Below are 21,108 nucleotides of genomic sequence, written 5' to 3'. Positions count from 1 at the left end.
CTGTACATACCTTAAACGTTGTAGATAATCTATTTATATAATTTTGAAGCCTTATTATCCGTTATATTTATTTTAAACATTTGATAACTGCATAAAGTATTTTTATTACATAAAATAGTATTCTTTTAAACCTCTCCCTCTAATGTTTTAGAATAAAGTCATATTTCAGTGCATAAATATGTAGTGGTGTTAAGATTTTTTACATTTATTAATTTTTAAACGCATTTATAAAACCATCAGTATAATTTATATCGACATTACTATAGTGAAATATTTACGATAAAAAAGTATATTGATAATCTCTGTGATCCCAAATTTGACAAGAATTAGGCATTTTATTATTCAAAAAATGGGCAAGATTAATACATTTGAAGATAATTCTAAAGATACTAAAATTATAAGCTATGTCTTTGACCATTCAAGTGCGATAAACATCCTACGAATAATGATTGCTTTATAATAGTTATTGACCTAAGACTAAGGTAGTGTTTTTTTGAAATACGCCATTTCTTTTGGCATTCCCCAGTGGTTAAGCTACAACATACGGCCGTAGCCATAAATTGACAAACTATAATTGAAGTAGGGAGTAAAATGATGTTAACGCGCGTGTTTGAACATGTACCAACCGATTTTTTTTAACGATTTAATTTTATTTTAATAATACATATGACCATAAATATAATATAATAATAACGTTATGCGTGACATAAATATGTAACAAATTCACATTTTTTTACAATTATAAGTTTATCTTTGACTTAAAAAAATAAATTCTTTTTAATGTTTTCAGATACATTTATAATTAATACAGTACAAAAAAGATATTTTAAAACTACAAAATAAATAACATAAAACAAAGATTATATATTTGAGAAATAATAAATTAAAATTTTATCACTAAAAAATATCAAAACAAAAAATCGTTTATCTTTTAAAAATGTGTCTATCATGTAAAGTTGTCAATATGGATTTACCGTAGTTAACCTCTTGCTACAGAAAAATTATTACGGGTTGAATATTATTTTCCCTAATTCTGTCTTTTGTACAATTTTTGATGGAAGATTTACGCATGTATGTCAAATAATATGTATCTAATGGGTGTGAAGGTACCTTAAAATATTACACTGACACATGATAAGAATATGAGCTACTAATTTTGCATAAAGTAAAAATAAACTTCTCCTCTGAATGAAAATTTTATGGGTTTTTAATTGCTGTTATTCTGTTGTTCAAAATCTATATTATTATTAGTTTAACTGACTTAACTCCGAAGTGTTATGTTATACTTACTGTATTCTTCATGTTCAGTTCCACGTTATCCACAGTTTGCAGAAATTCAAACAAGCAAGATGGCAAGTGGCGGCGCAAAGTTTGGCGGCGGAGCCATGATCATGCGCAGCGTGTCTATTTTTCTGGCGAGCGGACGCCGCGTGTCGGGGGGGCGTCGCCGCGCGGAGACTGCCAAAGCGGCGTCGTCGGCGTCGGGACGCCCAGCCAGGCGGCCGCGCGCCCCCAACATGGACGGACAGAGCGCGCGGAATAACAACAAAATGTCGCCGAAGCTCGTCGACGCGCTCAAAAAGAAAACGCACTTCTCCAAGTAAGCCCACAGTCATAGAAACTATTATTAAATACCTACTTCAATATTGCCGTCATTAAACACAATAAACTGTGTAGACGCATATGTGAAGTACTTAAAAAAACTCACAAGTCATTATATTATTTAATATCGACTCACCAATATAACTTCTTTAATCAAACATAACTTATTATATACCTTTTAGTATTTTTGATAAATTTCCTGAGTCATTATTTATATAATTCGTCTTTATTAAAAAGACAAACAACTTTTTAAAACTTAACAAGCTCGAAAAGAAACGCTACTTTCCAACAGTTGTGGAATAGTAAACTTAGTAAGAATTTATGTTCTTTTTTAGTAACTACCTATGAATTATTTGTATACTTAGCATTTACTCGTAAGAATAACAATAAATCTTGTGGTCATTTTTTTTCTTGGTTTAACTTAAAAAGAATAGTACATTTATTGCCTCTAATCAAGCGCAATTCTATTTATAATTTTATTAATTTAAATTTATGTGTACCTATAATAAAAATCAAATTGAATTTTACTATAGTATATGAGTACTCGCATTTTTTTTTCATAATACGTATAGGTACATCGTAAAAAAATATTTTTACGACGTATTTTTTTGTAAATCTACAACCGAGGAAAAATGATATAATTAAATTGTCCGTCTCATTTTTTTCTTATATCTTTTATTGTACTTTGTTTTACATCTTTTATGAAACTTTTTTATTTTGACATGTATTGCAATTGATAGTTATAAAATTTATTATAATAAATCGAAGTATGGTTTCTTATTTAATATAATTGCTAAGTTGTCACTGTGCTGTGGCAATAAATGATGAATACTTACACACTTCTGTATATTAAAAAGTTCTACTTGTATTCAAAATTAGAAGCAATTATAAAATTTTAGTTTTATACATTTTTGTGATACTATGTATTACGAAAGAGTATAAATTAGGCTGATTTCAAAGATTAAATAATTCAGGTTATTGGCGTGTACGAATATTATTATAATAACATTTCGTACCTACTTTGACTGTTATTTAATACAAACATTCAGTTATATTATTATAGTTATGGATAGGCTTTGTTGCATTAACACATTTAATCATCCATTTTCTGAATTGTTGTCAGGAGAAAAATATAATTGAATCTCTTCAGCAGGCATTGCCATATTTTATCAAGCAGCTTCAGGAAGATTACTTTGTTGTATATTTCAATACCGCATATATTTAGAGTAAATCTTCAAACTCGATAACTCAAATTTAATTAATTGCACTATTATTGCAACATTAAATTGGAATGATAAATTGTACATATTGCTATACTTATAGTTATTTAAACAATAGGCCCACACCACGATGGCCAAGCGGCTTACTCGTCCGCTTATAATGTCGGGGTCCCAAGTTCGAATGCTGGGTCTGGAGAATACACATATTGTTTTTCAATTTTTGCGTGGGGTCAGACTATGGATATAATATGTTGAGCAAGTGGCCAACATCTATTTCTTGTAAAAACAAAAATCCGTTAATACAAACCTCTACTTTGTGGAGGCCCATATGATCCTATTATGATCGGACATGGTCAGAAGATATCAATTATTTACTAGGACTATACCTATATATAGGACATTTAAATATATTGTATATAGGGTATTGCGGATACTTACATAATTAAATTCAACTGTCAGGTATTGTATATTGTGTTCTTACGTATTTTATATTGGTGTAATAATTTTTGCTGATTTACAGTTATAAGCGCTAAGTCAAAAAAAAACGAATTAATTTCACAAAAGTCACCTCGTAGGTACATCTTACGTGTTCACTACAAATTCCTAAATGTGTAATTGTAGAGTGAATAACAATATACGTAAATAGTTAATAAAGGTTATACTATATTATAAGACATGAAATATGATAATATTATCTTTCAATAATTAGCTATCAACCTAATATAAAACTAGGCTTTTCATATTTCGTATTTTACACGTTGTCTTTCTGGATTTATAATAATAATACTTTTATATAATATATAAGTTCAGAGTCGGAATTACGCTTCACGTGGCTAATAAATATCAGCGTGTCCACCAAATAACTATTTTTAATATTAGGTAATTTACACAATATTCATTTGTACATTTTTGTCCGCAAAATCAATTTCGTTCATTCACTCGCATGGCGGCTGGTTTATGATAATGCCTATCATCACTCATCATTTAAGAGTCTATTGTCATTATTCTTCTTCTTCTTCGACCATGTCCGTCTCTCAGCTGTTGCATATGAACACGATACGGCACCTCCAATAACCCCTGTCGCTCGCCAGTCTTCATACATCTTCCCATGATGATCATTAGAGCAAGTAAACTTAAATGATACTGGCCAATGATACTACATAAACAATTTAAAATGTATGGTAATCAGGAAAACTACTTTCGCCTTGATAGTATATACGAATGAAAGTTTGAGCATTTTTAACTATTCGAGGTCATCTTGAATTAACCCTTGATATTGTACAAACTCATTCGCTAACTTCTCCTATCAATGTGGTCACTGTGGGCTCAGAGCTCAGGGCGCATTATAGAAAATCCAGCACTGCTTATGTTCACTACATTATTTGGTATTTGTGTGAAGAGGAGCGTGTTACCAAAAGCTTTTTAAATTAAGCTTTCGAGAAAGTCAGTAATTCTTCAATTGGGATTAGTGTGTGTGAAATTTTTGAAGGGCATGAACTCTGTTGTTTTATTGCATGCATGAAACTGTCTAAATTTAAGAATAACATGAAAAAAAATAGCTGAGAATTCTCTTCATTAATAATTCTTGTCATTAAAATATACGTATTATCTTGTACCCAAAGTCAAGCATTTTTAAATATTTAAACCTTCTTCTGCATATTTTTTTAGAATAATTTGAATGAGAACATTATCATTACCTACATATTTTATCAAAATGTACTTCAGAATGACAAAGTGTCACAAACTATAATAAATTATTCAGGAGAAAGAAATGGGTAAAATAATATTTTTTCAAATATTCTATATTTTTTTAAAACAAGTTATTCTTTTTTTGTTATCACTAATAACATATTGGTTATCGATCTGTCACAATTACACAGTTAATATTTGTTTTGATTTTTATGTACCAATCTAGTATCTAGACAACAGGACTATGAATTATTCAGAACTTTGATCACACGACTTCATAAAATGACTAAACTTCGTCGTTTTTCATTGCAGGGTAACCTTTTTTTAACAACTACATTCATAACTAAATTTCGTAAAAAACGGATATCCTACCTTTTAGTTTTAGATTGGAATTTTTCAATACGACAATTAGGTATTAAAGTAAAAGTATATCTCGTTGTGCATTTAAAGTTTTCAGTTTTCACGTAAATACAAGGATTTAGATAAGCTTAGTATTTTATTATACAACATCAGCGTTGCTAAGCAAAAACGGTGTAAAGGTCCTTTTGACGAACACGGTGTCAGATTCTTTAGAATATCATTATCAGCGTCCCAAAGGTAAGTTAGCAAAAAGTATTCCGTGATAAAGCTATAACTTTTTTTGGTAGTGCGGTTACTGGTTAGTACACACCTTATGTGCCAAAATTAAAGCTCGTTCTCTTATTTTATAACACTATATTTTACGTCTTTTTTGTCTTTTGATCATTTTTTAATGTTCATAATAGGTCAAAATATCGATTCTGATTTAGATTCTGGCTTCATATTTTCAGTAAAACTCATGCTGTCTTTATGAAATATTTAGTGACATTTGTAGTTATTTTAATATTGTATTTCTGAAAATGTAATTCCTTTATCGTTTTTGAGATATTTTCTGTATTTGAAAAAGCTATTGCATATACATTTGCGAGCCTATCGAAATATTTGTCACAATATGCAATGTTACTTATTTTATTGAACGACCAAATCGATAGGTTTCCATTTTATTCGCAGTATTACAGTATCCATATGAGAATATATTATGCTGATCATAAATTGACATAAAACAGTAAAGTTATCGTATACGTCGTTTATTCATATATTTATATGAACTGCATGTTAACGTCTTGTTCAATGCAAGTAATATCGCATGTCAAAACGCGTTTAACTACTGTGGCATTGTGCTGTAATTTTAAAGTAACTCGTAGAAAGATAATGAAGCAATGCGAACTATTAATTTTATGTTTGCTTAGTTTTGCTACATAATATCTCAATGACTTAATATTACGTTCAACAATCTAACTAACATCTCATAGGAATTGTGTTTCAATTGTGACCTTTGCCGCATTTACAGGAATCAATTTAATTATCTATTCCTAGGAAAATTAGTAGGAGAAATATAAAGTATTAATTTTTTTTAAATCAAGACTATTCTGAGCAAATAAAACGCTCTTATAGGACAATGACAAATTTACAATTGTTTTAGATTTAAAATGGATTGTAATACCTATCGATTCTACTGTCAAGATACATAATAATATGTTCGAAAACAATTGAATATGGTATAACAAAGGTTTGAAAATTATATTAAACCTGTTTTTGTATTTCGCCACGGATGGAAAACATAGTTTATCTTGGTCTAATCTTGGCATTAAGTACACATATAAAGTATATTATCTGAAAAGATGTTTTTAATGAAAACATCAAAATCAGAAGATATCAGAAATAACTGAGTCATTTGAATATGCATACTTCTTAACGTCTTTTATTACAACGTTTTTAGTAGATCGTATTCTTATTTGTCTGGTGGTTGCTTATCCGGTACAAATCTTGCAATCGATTTTTAACTAACTTAAAACTTAACCCGACTAGCTAGACATTTGAAACTTTTAGAATATATCAGAACACGATGCTAATGCATTTTTTATAGCCAACTTTAAATAAAATTGAATTCATTTTCAGTTAATTCTGTTTTGTATGAAAAGTTATTTCGGAAAAAATCCGTAATCCAATCCACTATTATTGGTTGCTAGGGGTCTGGGGTCATAGCAACTAAATTATTAATATATTTGTGTGTTACTATGGAAATCAATATGAATGTCAAAATGACATTTCAGTATTATTTCTATCAAGTACAATTTTTTTTTTGATCGTTTAAGCTAGTCAAGTCAAGTTTATATGATTCAACAGAAAATTTAAAAACGTTGTATATAAATAGTTATTTTTATCTTGTAATTATTTTTTATTAACAGGGTCGAACTAGAAGCCCTATATCAAATTTATCGAAAATTAGTGACGAGTGCGCAACCTGCCAGGCGCCCGATGGCCGTCGCTGCAGCAGGTACCAAGCCAAACGCAACTATTGAGGTAAGCACACACATATATTTTATGATTAATTGTAAGTTGAAAGTAAGCTAATTTTATACTTCCCATAGTAATTCGTAAAAGTAATGACATTTGGTATAGGTACTCGTATAAAAATATTTAACACTTTTAGGCACTTGTCAAATAGGCTGGCGTATCTCGATGTAAACCGGTATATATGACTAAAAACAAAACATAGATAATACAACCTTACTTCGGAATAAAAACCTACGCATTAGGTTTTGATAAAGTTCAAATTACACTGAGAGACTCTCACGTCGATCATCATTTTACGATCATCGCCCCGCCCCGCCCCGCATCGTGAAATGTCGAAAAATATTAAATATTTTATTGACCACTACTTCAGGGAACGATCTAAAATGACATTTCACAATCGATGGTAATCGGGGGGAGTCGAGGGTTCCGGGTTCCAGTCTTGGATCTGGAAAATTCTCATATTGTGTTGTAGTAGGTGTGTTTGGTCACATAGTGTGGACCTGATAGATTGGCCAAGTAAAAGACTGGTCATAAAACCTCCACTCCGTGGAGGTATATTATGATCTTCTTAGGCTCTCGAACAAAATAAAAAGTCCTACATCGCGCCACATTTGCTACCACAAGGAACAGTAGGCACTCAGTTTATAAAGATGTAATCTAAATTTAACTGGTTATCTTATGTGTTTTATTTTCATTTACTGCCTCGTCGTCGGTTACATGTAAATTGTAAGTAAAACATTTCACCGTGGCACAGTTCGCCGTGAGCTTTCTTATCGGAAAGAGATGACCGTATACTATACGGTCTCCAATTTTATTAGAATCAATATAAACATTAATTCAATTTTGATAGCTGATTTTGGCAAAATTCAATAATGAAAACCTAATCTAACCTAACAAATAATCCAGTATATCGGTTATATACCAGAAAGTTGTTTGCTGCTGGCTTCTTATAAAGTGCAAACGTAAACCGACAAGAACCATGTTTTATTTAGACATGAATTTTATATCAATACTATAATTAACGACCGAAAGATGTTGAACAGTCTTTAATATACGGCCATATATTTTCGATATAGGTGAAGTGTGATACGGCGAACTGCATACGTACAAGTTTACGGACACGCTCTCGTCATGGTTAATCTTCTTGGCTCTTAGTTTAATGCGATTCAAGGTAAATCAAGAGTCTACTCCTACCTGTATTCGCAGATATTTATTGCTTCGGTATGATGATTATCTTTTCTTACGTATCCATACAAATTTTTATTCGACAATTTTACACAAATCTTTGGCGTGTACAGTTTAATTGATTTTTGTTGAGCCTCTTTTCATTCATATATCAGGTGTCGGGTAGATATACATACCGATGATAATGAGTCTGACCTTACTGAATCAATCAAAGCAAAAATAATAGTAGAGACACATGTTCAATTAATATTTGGAATGATTGCTGCCTGATCCTGATGTTGATCGAATTTAATAAGTAACAAAATTGTAATATACCTATTCCCGGTATCAGAAACAAGTATATATCTAAATATCGAAGTACCTGTTCCTATATTCTGATAATGAGTTTTATCATTAGGTATACGGAAATCGTTTTCCGAAAGAAAAAAAACGAAAAAAAATAATTATTACTATTTATAAATTGAAATCATCGTTCCTCAACCCATGGGTCGCGTGATTACTAACGGGTCCATCAACTAGTCTTAAATTATGATGAAAAGTAATATTTTTATACAATACTACTTTTATTTCATGTAATTCACGTATATTTAAATGCGTGTAACCACGCGACGCGTAGGTACTATATTATTCTTCCATTTTGAGTGTATTATCTACGGCTTCGCGGAATAACAGTTGGGAAACGCTGCTGCAGAACATCACACTGCCTCTAGAAATTGGCAGGGGGCACGCTAAAGATTCTGGCCATTGGGCCTATGATTATAATAGTGGATACCTCCTCCCCAAAAGAAATCAAAATAATAAATGATAACAAATAACAATGATACATGCCTTTCAGATCCAGTAATTGTAGTCATATAAGTTAAGAAAATAATTATATTAAACCTTAATTCTGCAGCATTGTGTGCTCAGTTTAGTCCCTTGTAAAATTTATTTTTCCACGGGAAAACTACAAAAAAATGGAGATATAAATCGCAGTTCTCATTTCCCAATGAATGAATACGACAAAATATTCACCAGAATCTATCCCAATGTACTACAAAGAATTTTCACAGGCCTTTTTTGTAATTGGAAGACTTTAGTACGGATAAAAATATATTATACACTGTATTGTAAGGTGTAGATGCAAAATAAAAATACTTCGTACCTACATTAAGGGCGGACGTGCTCAGCGTGGGTCAAAATGGAGCATTTTTTTCTATTTTCAAAGCATGATCCTGGACATACCTTAAACGTTGTAGATAATCTATTTATATAATTTTGAAGCCTTATTATCCTTTATATTTATTTTAAACATTTGATGACTGCATAAAGTATTTTTATTACATAAAATAGAATATTTTTAAACCTCTCTGTTTAACTGTTTAAAATAAAAGATTTTTTTTTCGGTTAGGTACATGTTTAAACACGCGCGTTAACATCATTTTACTCGCTACTTCAATTTTAGTTTGTCAATTTATGGCTATGGCCGTATGTTGTAGCTTAACCACTGGGGGATGACAAAAGAAATGGTGTATTTCAAAAAAACACTACCTTATTCATAGGTCAATAATTATTATAAAGCAATCATTATTCGTAAGATGTTTATCACACTTGAATGGTCAAAAACTTAGCTTATAATTAGTATCTGTAGAATTATCTTTAAATGTGTTAATCTTGCCCATTTTTTGAATAATAAAATGCCTAATTCTTGTAAAATTTGGGATCACAGAGATTATCAATATAATTTTTTATCGTAAATATTTTACTAAAGTTATTTCATCATAAATTATACTAATGGTTTTATAAATGCGTTTAAAAATTAATAAATGTAAAAAATCTTAACACCACTGCACAGTTATGTACTGAAGTATATGACTATATTCTAAAACATTAGAGCGAGAGGTTTAAAAAAATACTATTTTATGTAATAAAAATACTTTATGCAGACATCAAATGTTTAAAATAAATATAAAGGATAATAAGGCTTCAAAATTATATAAATAGATTATGTACAACGTTTAAGGTATGTCCAGGATCATGCTTTGAAAATAGAACAAAAGCTCCATTTTGACCTACGTTGAGCATGTCCTCCCTTAACATTATTTAGACTTTATTGAATATCATATTTTAAGAGGGCTGTAGTATTGTTGCTGATTTTTGCAAAGCAGTTGGCAGAATAATTAAATACTTTTAATAAATACGAATGTCACTTCTTCCAAATTTAGCTGCCACTAGCAATGATCCTGTTGCATGAAATTGGCGTGTCTGACCTGACAATATTATTACATCATTCGGTATACACTACCTGGGGTTGAAATCAAATGCGTCAATTATTATAAATCTCAGAATAATTAAAATTTATTCTATAAATAATAGGAACATAAAAATAGTAGACAATAAATTGTATCATTGGTATTTAGTTAGTAATAATATCTAGACTAAAGCTTGAACTGGAAAAATAACTCTCTACTAGAATTAGATTATATTATATTATATAAATGTGTCTAGAATGTCAAAAATACAAAATTATAATCAATTGGTAATAATTAAAACCCAAAAATTAAAATACTTTACAATGATATTGATACCTACCCAAATGTTTTATGCGAAAAATATAGTAGGTACGTGATATACCTAAGCATCTTATTTAAATATCTACGTATATATTAAGTAGTTTATGCGGAAAACTTAATTACTTATGTATTTACTAATTAATGCTAGGGTCAGACAATAATGTCATACTTGGGTACCTCTCTTCTTCTGACAGCCACTCCATTTTAAGTTGATGCTCTTTCACCGCTTCTTCACAAATGTCAATGACCATCTTCTCAGTGAGGACTCCTCGTTCTGAAGAATAGGCGGCAGCTTGCCAGGCCACCCCAAGTTTACTGATGGCTCTTCCAGACATTCCAGACGTAACACCTGCCATACGATGACACAAAGCACCGTAGTCAAAAGATTCAACTTTCAGACGGCGATGTCCAGTAGCAGCTGGTTCTAATACGAACTTGTCGAAGTATAGTCGCAACAGCCTTTCTCTCTCTTCAAACCCTGGCAAATAAAATTCAACTAACTGATCAAGACGATCATTTATAGCGGAGTCGAACTGACGAGGAGTGTTAGAAGCTAAGACGAGCATAAAACGGTCGCTCTGTTCTGATGTCCGATATAGAAAAGCATTCAACGCGGCTCTTAGATCTTCAGATATTTTCTCAGACGACCGTTTCCTGAGAAATGCATCTGCTTCATCAATGAATAAAAGTACGCCTTTGTTACTAGCGTTGGCCCAATCGAAAACTTTATGTATAGCAGACACTGCTTCTCTTCCCATAGGTGCCACGTCACCTCCTGTCATAATGGCATAGTTCATGCCTGAATGTTCAGCCAGTCTTTTAGCGAATAAGGTTTTACCGGTTCCAGGAGGTCCGTGCATCAAAATGTTACGATACATTCCTCTATTCAATCGAGTATTTTTCGTGGCTATAGCGATGTCCCTCAATTTTTCTTCCAGCCTGGGCTTTAGTACGACTCCAGCTAAAGCGTCTTTATTGCGATTAAAACGATTAACCAATGATTTCGCAGTCAACACTGGATGTTTCACAGTTTCCAGCAGAGACGTTTTAGATGTCTCTCCAATTAGTGTCGGTTTTCCAATACGTGCTTCGATGTAGCGTCCGGCAACGGTTGTTGCATTCTTGGCAGCATAAATGCCCAGCGCCAGCAGAGAAATACCTCCTGCGGCCGCCAGAGATTTGTGCCAATCGGTGAGCATTGTATTTAGACCGGATCCCATGACGTTTCCGACAGTTTTAATTCCTTCCAGTACGGTGACCCTGTTTTCTTGCGCTTTGATCCTGATCTGTTCCAAGACAACGTCTCGATTGTCACGCTCTGCTTTAGCCCGAGCAGCTTCTTTTGTGTGTATAAGTTTCATTTTATTTTTTTCTTTCATTTCTATTTCATATTGTATCGTTGATTTTCGTAATGCTTCTTGTTTTGCTACAGATTCTTCTTTTTTCTTAAGCATTTCATCTTGTGATCGTTGCTGATGTGCCAATTGCTCTTCGTACCTTTTCTTCGACAGTTGATCTTGATAATTCGCACGGGCGTGGTGTTGTTTGGTTTCCTCCAATAATGTTTTACGCTTCTCGTCGTAATCAATCCGTTTTTGTTCGATTTTTGCTTGTTCGATGCTGGCTTCTAGATCTTTAATCTTGACCTGGTGCTCATGCTGGCGTGTTATTTCCTGTAGTTTACTAAGCTCCAGCGCCTCCTTCGAGTGTCGCGATTTTTCCAATTCTTTTGCGGCTTGTGCTGCTCTTTCCAATGCAGAAGAGTCAAATCTGTAAGCGTCCATTGATGTTTTTTCATCTTGAGTGGATTTTCCTTTAGAATTCTCCGGGGCACTATTATTCGGTAGATTTTCTGCATTAACACCAGACTTAGTATTATTTTTACCATAACCAAAGATCCACGACATCGTTGTTGTATAAATGTCACTCTAAATTTCACTTGACTTACAAACCGCGAAAAAGTTTAAAACTGACACCGCAATAAAACTATTCAATTTGGAACACGCGTAATGACAGATCAAAATATGTGTTTCGTCAACACTCAACACCATTGATCTGTTGCACTAATTTATTATTTAATTTGTTTATTTTCTTTAATAACATTCCCTCACTGTCATTTATTTACGTATTGCCGTTATATACTTCCTACTTGGACTGATTACATTGATTACAACAATAAAATTACATTTGTAAATAGATGTTTGGCATAGACAACTTGACAACGTTTTGGTTCGGCCCTACTGAAATGAGTGCGAAAGTATCGGCATACTTGCGCCATTCTGATTCTGTGCGGACAGCACTCGCTACATGAAAATACGAGAAAAGGTTGTGCAATCTCGAAAATTTACATTGGTACCTAGCCTAATGTTGCTCCTTTATTAATATCAATGAATGAACGTCAAAATAAATCATTTATTTATGGCTATTGTGTAATTAAGTTTTTATTCAATAACATTTCGTAGGTATTAACAGCGATTTTAATTTTATTATTATAATGTTGCCAGAATAGTGATGTTCTAAACACACGTGAATAAGCTAATTATTAATAAAAAGGGAGACATTGTGTATAATTATATTTAAAAATGTACAGTACAATAATATCAATATATGATACAGCACTGGTTAGAAAAATTACAACAATATTGTCGATGTGACAAAACGACATGCATTCGGTAACAATAATATTTTTCATGTAATTTTCTGCACTAAGCAAACACTAATAATAATAGACAAATCTTCGTAAATATAAAAATTCTCATTGGGAATTTCTAAGTGTGTAAAGAAAAAAACGATTATTTTCAACAAATATAAAAACCTTAAATAGTCAATATACTTCTTCACCATGTAATTCGAAGCCAGTTTTTTAACATTCGAGATATTATTATCAGTTTATTACCAGGTATTTTTTTAAATAACCGGTTAACCGAAGATATAATTTTATTAATATGTTACATGCTTATAATATTATCTACATAAACTTTATAAAATAATAAAATATTCTTTCACATTTACCTGTTTCTTTTAGTATTTTCCATGTATTATTTTAAAAATGAATAGTCGAGTTGGCCGTTAAAAGAAGCCGTTAGTCTATAACCCGTAAATTAGCTTAATAATTATTGTCGGCTAACCAATTGCTTGATAATTGATTTTCCATACTAGCTTCCTTCCAATGCAGTGCGTAATTAAAATATTTTAATCATTATACACGAATTTAGAAAATGCACATTGCATAAATGACAATTAATAATTAATGGCCGGTTTAACTAATGCTGTACCTATTATATTTGGTTCCGCGTGATAAAATTGCTTACAAAAATAATTTAGGATAAATTAATCATACATAAGTAAATGCCTGCATAAATAAGGTAACGCAACTTTACCGCAGAAGCATTTGCTACAAAAAAACATATTTTCCCATACTAGCTTCCTTCCAATGCAGTGCGTAATTAAAATATTTTAATCATTATACACGAATTTAGAAAATGCACATTGCATAAATGACAATTAATAATTAATGGCCGGTTTAACTAATGCTGTACCTATTATATTTGGTTCCGCGTGATAAAATTGCTTACAAAAATAACTTAGGATAAATTAATCATACATAAGTAAATGCCTGCATAAATAAGGTAACGCAACTTTACCGCAGAAGCATTTGCTACAAAAAAACATATTTTCCCAAAGTTCCCTTTTGAATCTTACTCAGATTTATATAATTATTTTTAAAAAATCATCTTCTTCACATACATATGGGGTAGTTAGTACAAAGATGATAATATGTATGTCCAGTTTAGTTTGTTTTTAGAAAACCAAATTTGAAAGATTCGAAATGGATATATTACCATGACGTTTTTGAATCAAACACAATATTCTCAAATATCCAATTTGAATGTACAATATTGTTCGTTTTGTGCATAATAAATCAATTTATGTACAAATTATACAATATCTCTTCACACGCGAGCACTGGCAGCAGACTTAGTAACCTCTATCACATCGCGCACCTACTCATGTCTGCTTCTTTATCAATTAGTTTCTTTTCTGGTCTTTCCTCGTCATGCATCTTTCTATTTCACGTTGCGTTACTCGTATTTCTTTGATTTTTCTTACATTAAGGGTCCATGTTTTATACGCATGCGCGAGCACTGGTAACATTATTAGATTTATTTACACTTTACGCTTAAGGGGACGTTCTACAGAATTGGCCTTGAGAATTGAAAATATGATTTTTTTAACGTGTGGTCCATAATATCTGGTCTACTAGTTAATATAAAAAGGTCGCGTCCAAGTTGTTTGTGTCATCAAACTTGCTCGACGACTCGATCGACTCATATTTCATATTTATTTCTTCAGGGCTGTCTGTCATAATTTAAAAATTTTATTTATATTATATATTATTTAAGTTTTGTGCATCTAATGCCGGGTCCACACTGGCAACATGTTGCTGGCAACCTCGTTAGATTTTACGATAATTATGATAATTATCGTAAAATTTCTTAAGCAATTATGGTAAGTATCGTAAAATTTAATGAGGTTGCCAGTGTGGAAATGGCTTAATGTCCACTGTGGTTCACGTAGTGGCATGGACCTGGGGTTAACTAATTCAGGAAGTCAACACACATGATAGATTTTTTTCCAGTTTTGGTTGCATTATATTCCAAAACTCTTCTGTAAAAATCGTTTCCGATTTTATAAATGGAAATTTCTTGGTGTACATAGTAAACAAACCTACGAATAAAAAAAGACAAGAAGGAACATACTGATTCATCGCAGTAAAATCTGGCAGTCAAATTCGCCATTTTGAAAAGCGACGATTTTGCGTAAACAAATATCACGTGGTCTGTACGTGTGCGGCAAACTTAGAATGTGTTTGTAATTTTGTGTATTTTATGTTTGTGTATCACGCATTGTCGGCCATATTTGCCGGCCTTTCTGATTGCCGTGATTTGTACACATCTTCCTTCCTGTCTATTTTTTATTAGTTATATGAAGTTGGCCTTGAATCTGTAATAAAATAATACACAATTAAAAGATTTTGAAATAGAAAAAAACACATTTCCAAGCTTTCAGCCGTGCTCACTCATGAATGTCATTCGTCATTTAGATAAGTATATACACATTTTGATGTTATCTTGCAAAGTGCGAATGTAATGTTTTCAAATAATTGATATGGATTAATTATACCATCGTCTTATTTTCTTGAAATCATAAACATACTATAATAGTATTTGAGTATCAACCTATGTTCAATTTGAATTGGGTTATAATAATAATATACCCGTATATATATCAATAGTATGTTTGCTACAAAATCCACCCAAGTTATCAGTACGTACTTGCACAGGTTTGATTAAAAACTATGATGAAATTAACATTTTAAAAATATTATATTACATAATATTATTTTGACAGCCCTGTTTTCTGATCGGCGTATATCTTGCAGGTGTTTATAAAATAATAATAATGTTCAGCGGCAGACAATACCAAAAATAATAATAATGTTTCTTTAAATAAAATCTCCGATGATTAGTGATTTTTGCGGAAAGGTCGATTTAAATTAACGTACTTACGACGCCGAGGTCCTTTTTATACTAAATTATATTTGAATGTCGGCTCTTCAGCGGCCCCTTAATATACAATGAAAGGTCACTTTTTAAGATACTATTCTGGCGCCCAAATGTACTCTATGTCAGTTTGGTTCTGCGAGCAATCTACCACCGTCAATAAATCACTCTAGAATCTAGATAAATGTCAATTATTGACATTTGTTGTCCAAGATAGACGAACCTAGTTGTAGACTCACTCGATTCGTGTGTTATTTGAAACACTTTTGGTTCAGTAAAGCAGTTTATTAATACATTTGTCTGAGAGAACCTATTATTTACGGGTTTAATTTGCAATCTCCTGCATCCTGTTTTGATGGTATTCCGGATCATTCACATGTGACTGTGGTATAATAACGAATCCACTGTTTTCACAGTCAAGTCGACTGAATAGATCTTCCAAAGCAGCAGTTAATAACTTGGGGAGATCGTTTTGCCTTGTCGGACAACCTCGCTAATAGGAAACCTGCAAGACAGCTTATGCAGCTTTACGCTGTCTATTGCAAAAATGTATAATGTCATTCATGACATTCATACTCACATAATGCATGATATTAAAAAAATGTAGGTATTTGAATTTAAAGCAACCTGTCCAACAGCCATAATGGATGATTAAAAACAAATACTACGTACTCGTCTTGGAAAACTTCTTTTCTTGTTTATACACTGATCTTATAAAGAGGTGCACGCCCGTCAGGCCGGCGGAGCCACGTCATGCTGTGATAGTTGCGTGTAGCTACACTCGGTCTGTTACACCCTCGTACCATGTACATTTCCCCACACGATAAATCCTTGCATTAAACACCAATTCTTCAACTTCCTGCTATCTGCGATAACGTCTAGCCGACGTGCGGGCAGCCTAAGATAATAAAAGGTTTATATTCATCCAATGTATAAATAATCGTAAATTTCATGTTTATCAGGGTATAGATCGCACAATGTTTCGCGAGATTCTGCATGGCACTTTCGACATGGTGGCTGAAGAAACTCTGGCAGAAAGAGTATGGGGCGCGTGGGAAGGAGGAGCAGCGTCCGGTGGAACAACCGGCGGAACCCTGCGACTAGAAGCCTGGCTGGCCGGACTAAGCGTCTTTCTCAGGGGCACCTTCACCGAAAAAATGGCGCTGTGTTTCAGGGTGTATGACTTAAACTCTGATGGCTACATCACCAAGGATGAAATGTTTCAGTTGCTCAAGTAAGAAAATACCAAGTAATGCCACTGCTAAAAATTTAATTAAATAGGTACTTTAATCGATTAATAAATTCTTCTTTAAAGAGAATTTTTTTGTTTAAATTATTTGCACAATTTTTTTCCAATAATGGGTACCTACATTGTTTTTTAAACATGTCACACGCACATTATTTATTTCTATTTTATCTGACAGATGCATACATGACTTATAATTTGGTAGTTTTTATAAAGATTTAGATCAATATAATTACGTTTGTTTGATTTATTTATTTCTGCATGGCCCCTAATAAAAAAAATACAAAATGTGTTTGTTCAAATAATTATCTTTTATGGCTAATTCCAATTTTGAATTTTCACGACAGATAAAGTTTGCATAAATTTTGAATTCTATTTCTATCGTAGTGTAGTGATGGTGTAGTGTAGTAGAATTATTTCCATGTTTTATTGACATGTTATATGTCTAAATACAGATATTTTAATATTGAAAAATGTTATTATTATTGTATAATATCGACTAATATCAATAAAGCAACCTCTTGAGAAGACGATTAAATCAGCTGGATCATAATAAAAATGAAGTGTAATTTCAAATTTCTTGCCTTTTGATAAACGTTTTGACTATTTTGATGATACGTTTGTCTATCTGTCTGTTAAACTCAGAACTACTGCGTCAATATCGATTATCGGTACCAATTTAGAGCAGTTTCATTTTAATATCTCAAAAGGTTCTTGGAATAATTCATATCGAGTAGGAAAGTATTCAGATAACAGCGGTGGATTGGTGAGGTGAGTTTACGGTAGAAAATCAAATTGAAACGAAATATGTCTTTATTATATTTATATCCGTCTACCTTTTATTTCCTTGTTTATGTATTTAACTCGTATGTGTAGGTATAATGGCGCCATAAAGGTTGATTTTTCTAATTAATTACCTATATAATATTCAAGGATGTGTTAAATAGGTTAAATTTGTAATTATTTTTATGATTTTACTTTAATATTTACAACACACTTTCTCTTCTACTTTATTGTTATATTGGTTGTTATTTGTAATTATTCTATTTTTTCTATTTATTATGTATTATGGCGTATTGATAATTGTAATAGACGTTGCCAAACAGCTGAAACGAAGATGGGCGGGGCATATTGCTCGCCGAAAGAACAGCCGCTGGACAAATGCTGTCATCCAGTGGTACGCAAGGGGCACGAAACGACCACAGGGTCGCTCTAAAAGCCGCTGGATTGACGAACTGGTAACATTCGGCGGAAATATGTGGCAGCGAATGACACAGGACCGAGAGAGTTGGAAGAAGCTTGGGGAGGCCTTCATCCAGCAGTGGATTGACCCCGGCTGATGATGATGATGGCATATTGGTCGATATCTGTAATGCCATAATACTTTTTTTCTGAATAAACAAATAATGTATAATAATTATGTATGAACTTATTTTGTTAATAAAACTCGGCAAGTCTATTGACTGTGGAGTCTGCTGTCATGAAACCAAACTCAACTAATCGAATATCTGTCCACTTATAGAAACAGTCTCATGAAACAGCCCGGCGATGAGGATCCAGATGAAGGAGTACGTGAATTGGTGGAATTGGCTCTAAGGAAACTGGATATCGATCAAGATGGCCGAGTGTCATATGAAGATTATCGTAAAGCCGTTACTAAAGAACCTCTTCTGATGGAGGCTTTTGGACAGTGTCTTCCAGCCCACGCTGAATGCGTCGCTTTCTTGGAAACCTTACAACCTTAACGATAATGATGACGGATATATCATTTATTTCTTCAACATAAGTGTGGTTCAACAGACAATCTTTGGTAAAATCCATTATTATACAAAATAATAAATCTGATAATTGGTATTGCAATTTCGTTTGCAATACTTCCGAGTTGGTGAAAAAATTAATATATATTAATAAAATAAAATTAGTTTTTTTAGCCCTGTTTTAAGCCTAGGAGAGATATACATACACCTGTAAACAGATTATAAAATAGGTTGGAAACTTTTGTATCTACAAAAATTCCTATACACACTTGCAAACATTGCTATCAAATTAAATGTAGTTAGAACAGTTTACATAAAATGTAGAACTTTTAATCAAAACAACACTCTTCAGGTGAAAGAACACTTTGTTTTTTATCATTGCGGCGGCATTGATTTGATACAAATATTTGTAAATAATTATATACAACACTTTTATATATTATTTGTTTTTGGGCAGATATGTATGTATGTCTTTTCGAGTTAATAGAAGATATATAATAGATATAATAAAATAATAATAAAAATAATATTATACGAATATTATAAAAAATATATTAACAATCATACCGTAAATATGACATAGAAAATAAAATTACTTTGTAGAATACATATTTTTGGATTTATAAACAGGTAATATAAACATTTCATAATATATAAACTGAGTGAAAATGAAAGATAATACATATTATATTAGTCAAAGAGATAAACGGCAAAAAAGAAATATTAAAAATCTCAGAATATTGATTGATTTAAAATTATGTTTGCCCTGTCAGTAACTTATTAGTATGTATATCTAATTTGATACTAGCACCAACGTCTGCAATAATTTAGGGATGTTAAATTGAAATAAAAAGTAAGGGCACTACTTGCTATCGGTTTAGTACTATCGAAATAACATATCGATGCCTGGTATCCGTTTAATACTTTTATGATATCATTAGTTATAGTCTTTTAGAAATCAATCATTATATTATTATTTTGAACATTGCTATGAACATTGAACGATTTATATTCTTATTTATTTCGAGATTACAATAGACTAATGTAATGAAGCATTTGTTTGCATTGATAAGCAAAAAGATAAAATCGAGTTTAATATTATTGTTGGTATCGATTGAAATTGCATACTAATTATGTAAATACATACAATAAGCTGTAACGAATGTAATGTAATAATTAATAATAATTGATGATATCTCAGGTCAGATAGACTTTGGTTTAGTTAGATATGAGTCATTACTGATTACTTATTCTTAAGTCTAATACAGACCGTCATAACAAATAAATAATTATAGAACGATAGTTGTTTCCCGATACACAAATGTACGTAGGTATACTTATATAAACTCAGCGTAGGTCCATATATTATTATGTAAACGTTTCTGTCAAATTAAATTCTGGCAGTGTGGACTAACGAAAACAGCACTCAACACGTCTCTACTTCAGTACTCGAAATGGAAAATCTTACCAACCGGAGCGCTCATTAATTTTCTGAAAATATTAATATACATAGTTCTAATTTTATGTGTGTTTTATAAAAATAAGTGTGTTTGATTTTCTGTTATATGGCCATTCTAGCTCAAATGGTAAAATTATTTTTTCCACGAGTCGGAACGACAATGTTGTCGTTTTTACGACCCGGAACGGCGCTCCGGTCCATTTCGAGCCCTGCGCTACTTCCAATGAAAGATAAAATTAATTCCGCAAACTTTTTTCAGATTCGATTATTTGTCAGTGCGCACATGTATTAAATCAGCGGTGGAATATAAAAAAAAACAGGCATTTTTTATCAAAATATTTCAAATGTGTTTATGCAAATGTTTGTAAATCCTAAATGTCGATCTGTACTGGGCTTTATGATTAGGCTTGTGCTTCAAGTGTTAATAATAATTTCTACTTTTAAGTTAAGTACTTGTT

At 32.0% G+C, this 21,108-nt stretch overlaps 2 protein-coding genes across 2 annotated transcripts; one reads left to right on the top strand and one right to left on the bottom strand.

The window, feature by feature from the left end:
• Window positions 1-1,480: 1,480 nt before the first annotated feature.
• Window positions 1,481-19,316, top strand: LOC147072612 (calaxin). Its single transcript, XM_085947278.1, has 4 exons — window positions 1,481-1,600; window positions 6,779-6,893; window positions 17,151-17,422; window positions 18,957-19,316. The coding sequence occupies exons 1-4, from the start codon at window positions 1,518-1,520 to the stop codon at window positions 19,177-19,179; spliced, it is 693 nt and encodes a 230-aa protein (XP_085803404.1). The 5' UTR covers window positions 1,481-1,517; the 3' UTR covers window positions 19,180-19,316.
• On the bottom strand, window positions 10,759-12,423 carry LOC147072613 (ATPase family AAA domain-containing protein 3A homolog). The gene has a single exon (XM_085946354.1). It carries the CDS (start codon window positions 12,406-12,408, stop codon window positions 10,759-10,761), a length of 1,650 nt encoding a protein of 549 aa, XP_085802480.1. The 5' UTR covers window positions 12,409-12,423.
• Window positions 19,317-21,108: the final 1,792 nt, after the last annotated feature.

The sequence above is a fragment of the Rhyacophila brunnea genome, unplaced genomic scaffold (genome assembly GCF_057557595.1).
Source record: "Rhyacophila brunnea isolate RB1 unplaced genomic scaffold, BYU_Rbru_1.0 scaffold_2, whole genome shotgun sequence".
In the NCBI taxonomy this organism is placed as follows: Eukaryota; Metazoa; Arthropoda; class Insecta; order Trichoptera; family Rhyacophilidae; genus Rhyacophila; species Rhyacophila brunnea.
Note: the sequence above shows the minus strand (reverse complement) of the source record. Positions and strands in the feature narration are given on the sequence as shown.

Bases quoted from the DNA above. Each gene is read 5' to 3' on its own strand.
- LOC147072612 (XM_085947278.1), top strand. From the start codon at position 1,518: ATGGACGGACAGAGCGCGCGGAATAACAACAAAATGTCGCCGAAGCTC. The intron at 1,601-6,778 runs GTAAGCCCACAG...TTTTATTAACAG, and splicing joins AAGAAAACGCACTTCTCCAA to GGTCGAACTAGAAGCCCTAT. The intron at 17,423-18,956 runs GTAAGAAAATAC...GTCCACTTATAG, and splicing joins GAAATGTTTCAGTTGCTCAA to AAACAGTCTCATGAAACAGC.
- LOC147072613 (XM_085946354.1), bottom strand. From the start codon at position 12,408: ATGGACGCTTACAGATTTGACTCTTCTGCATTGGAAAGAGCAGCACAA.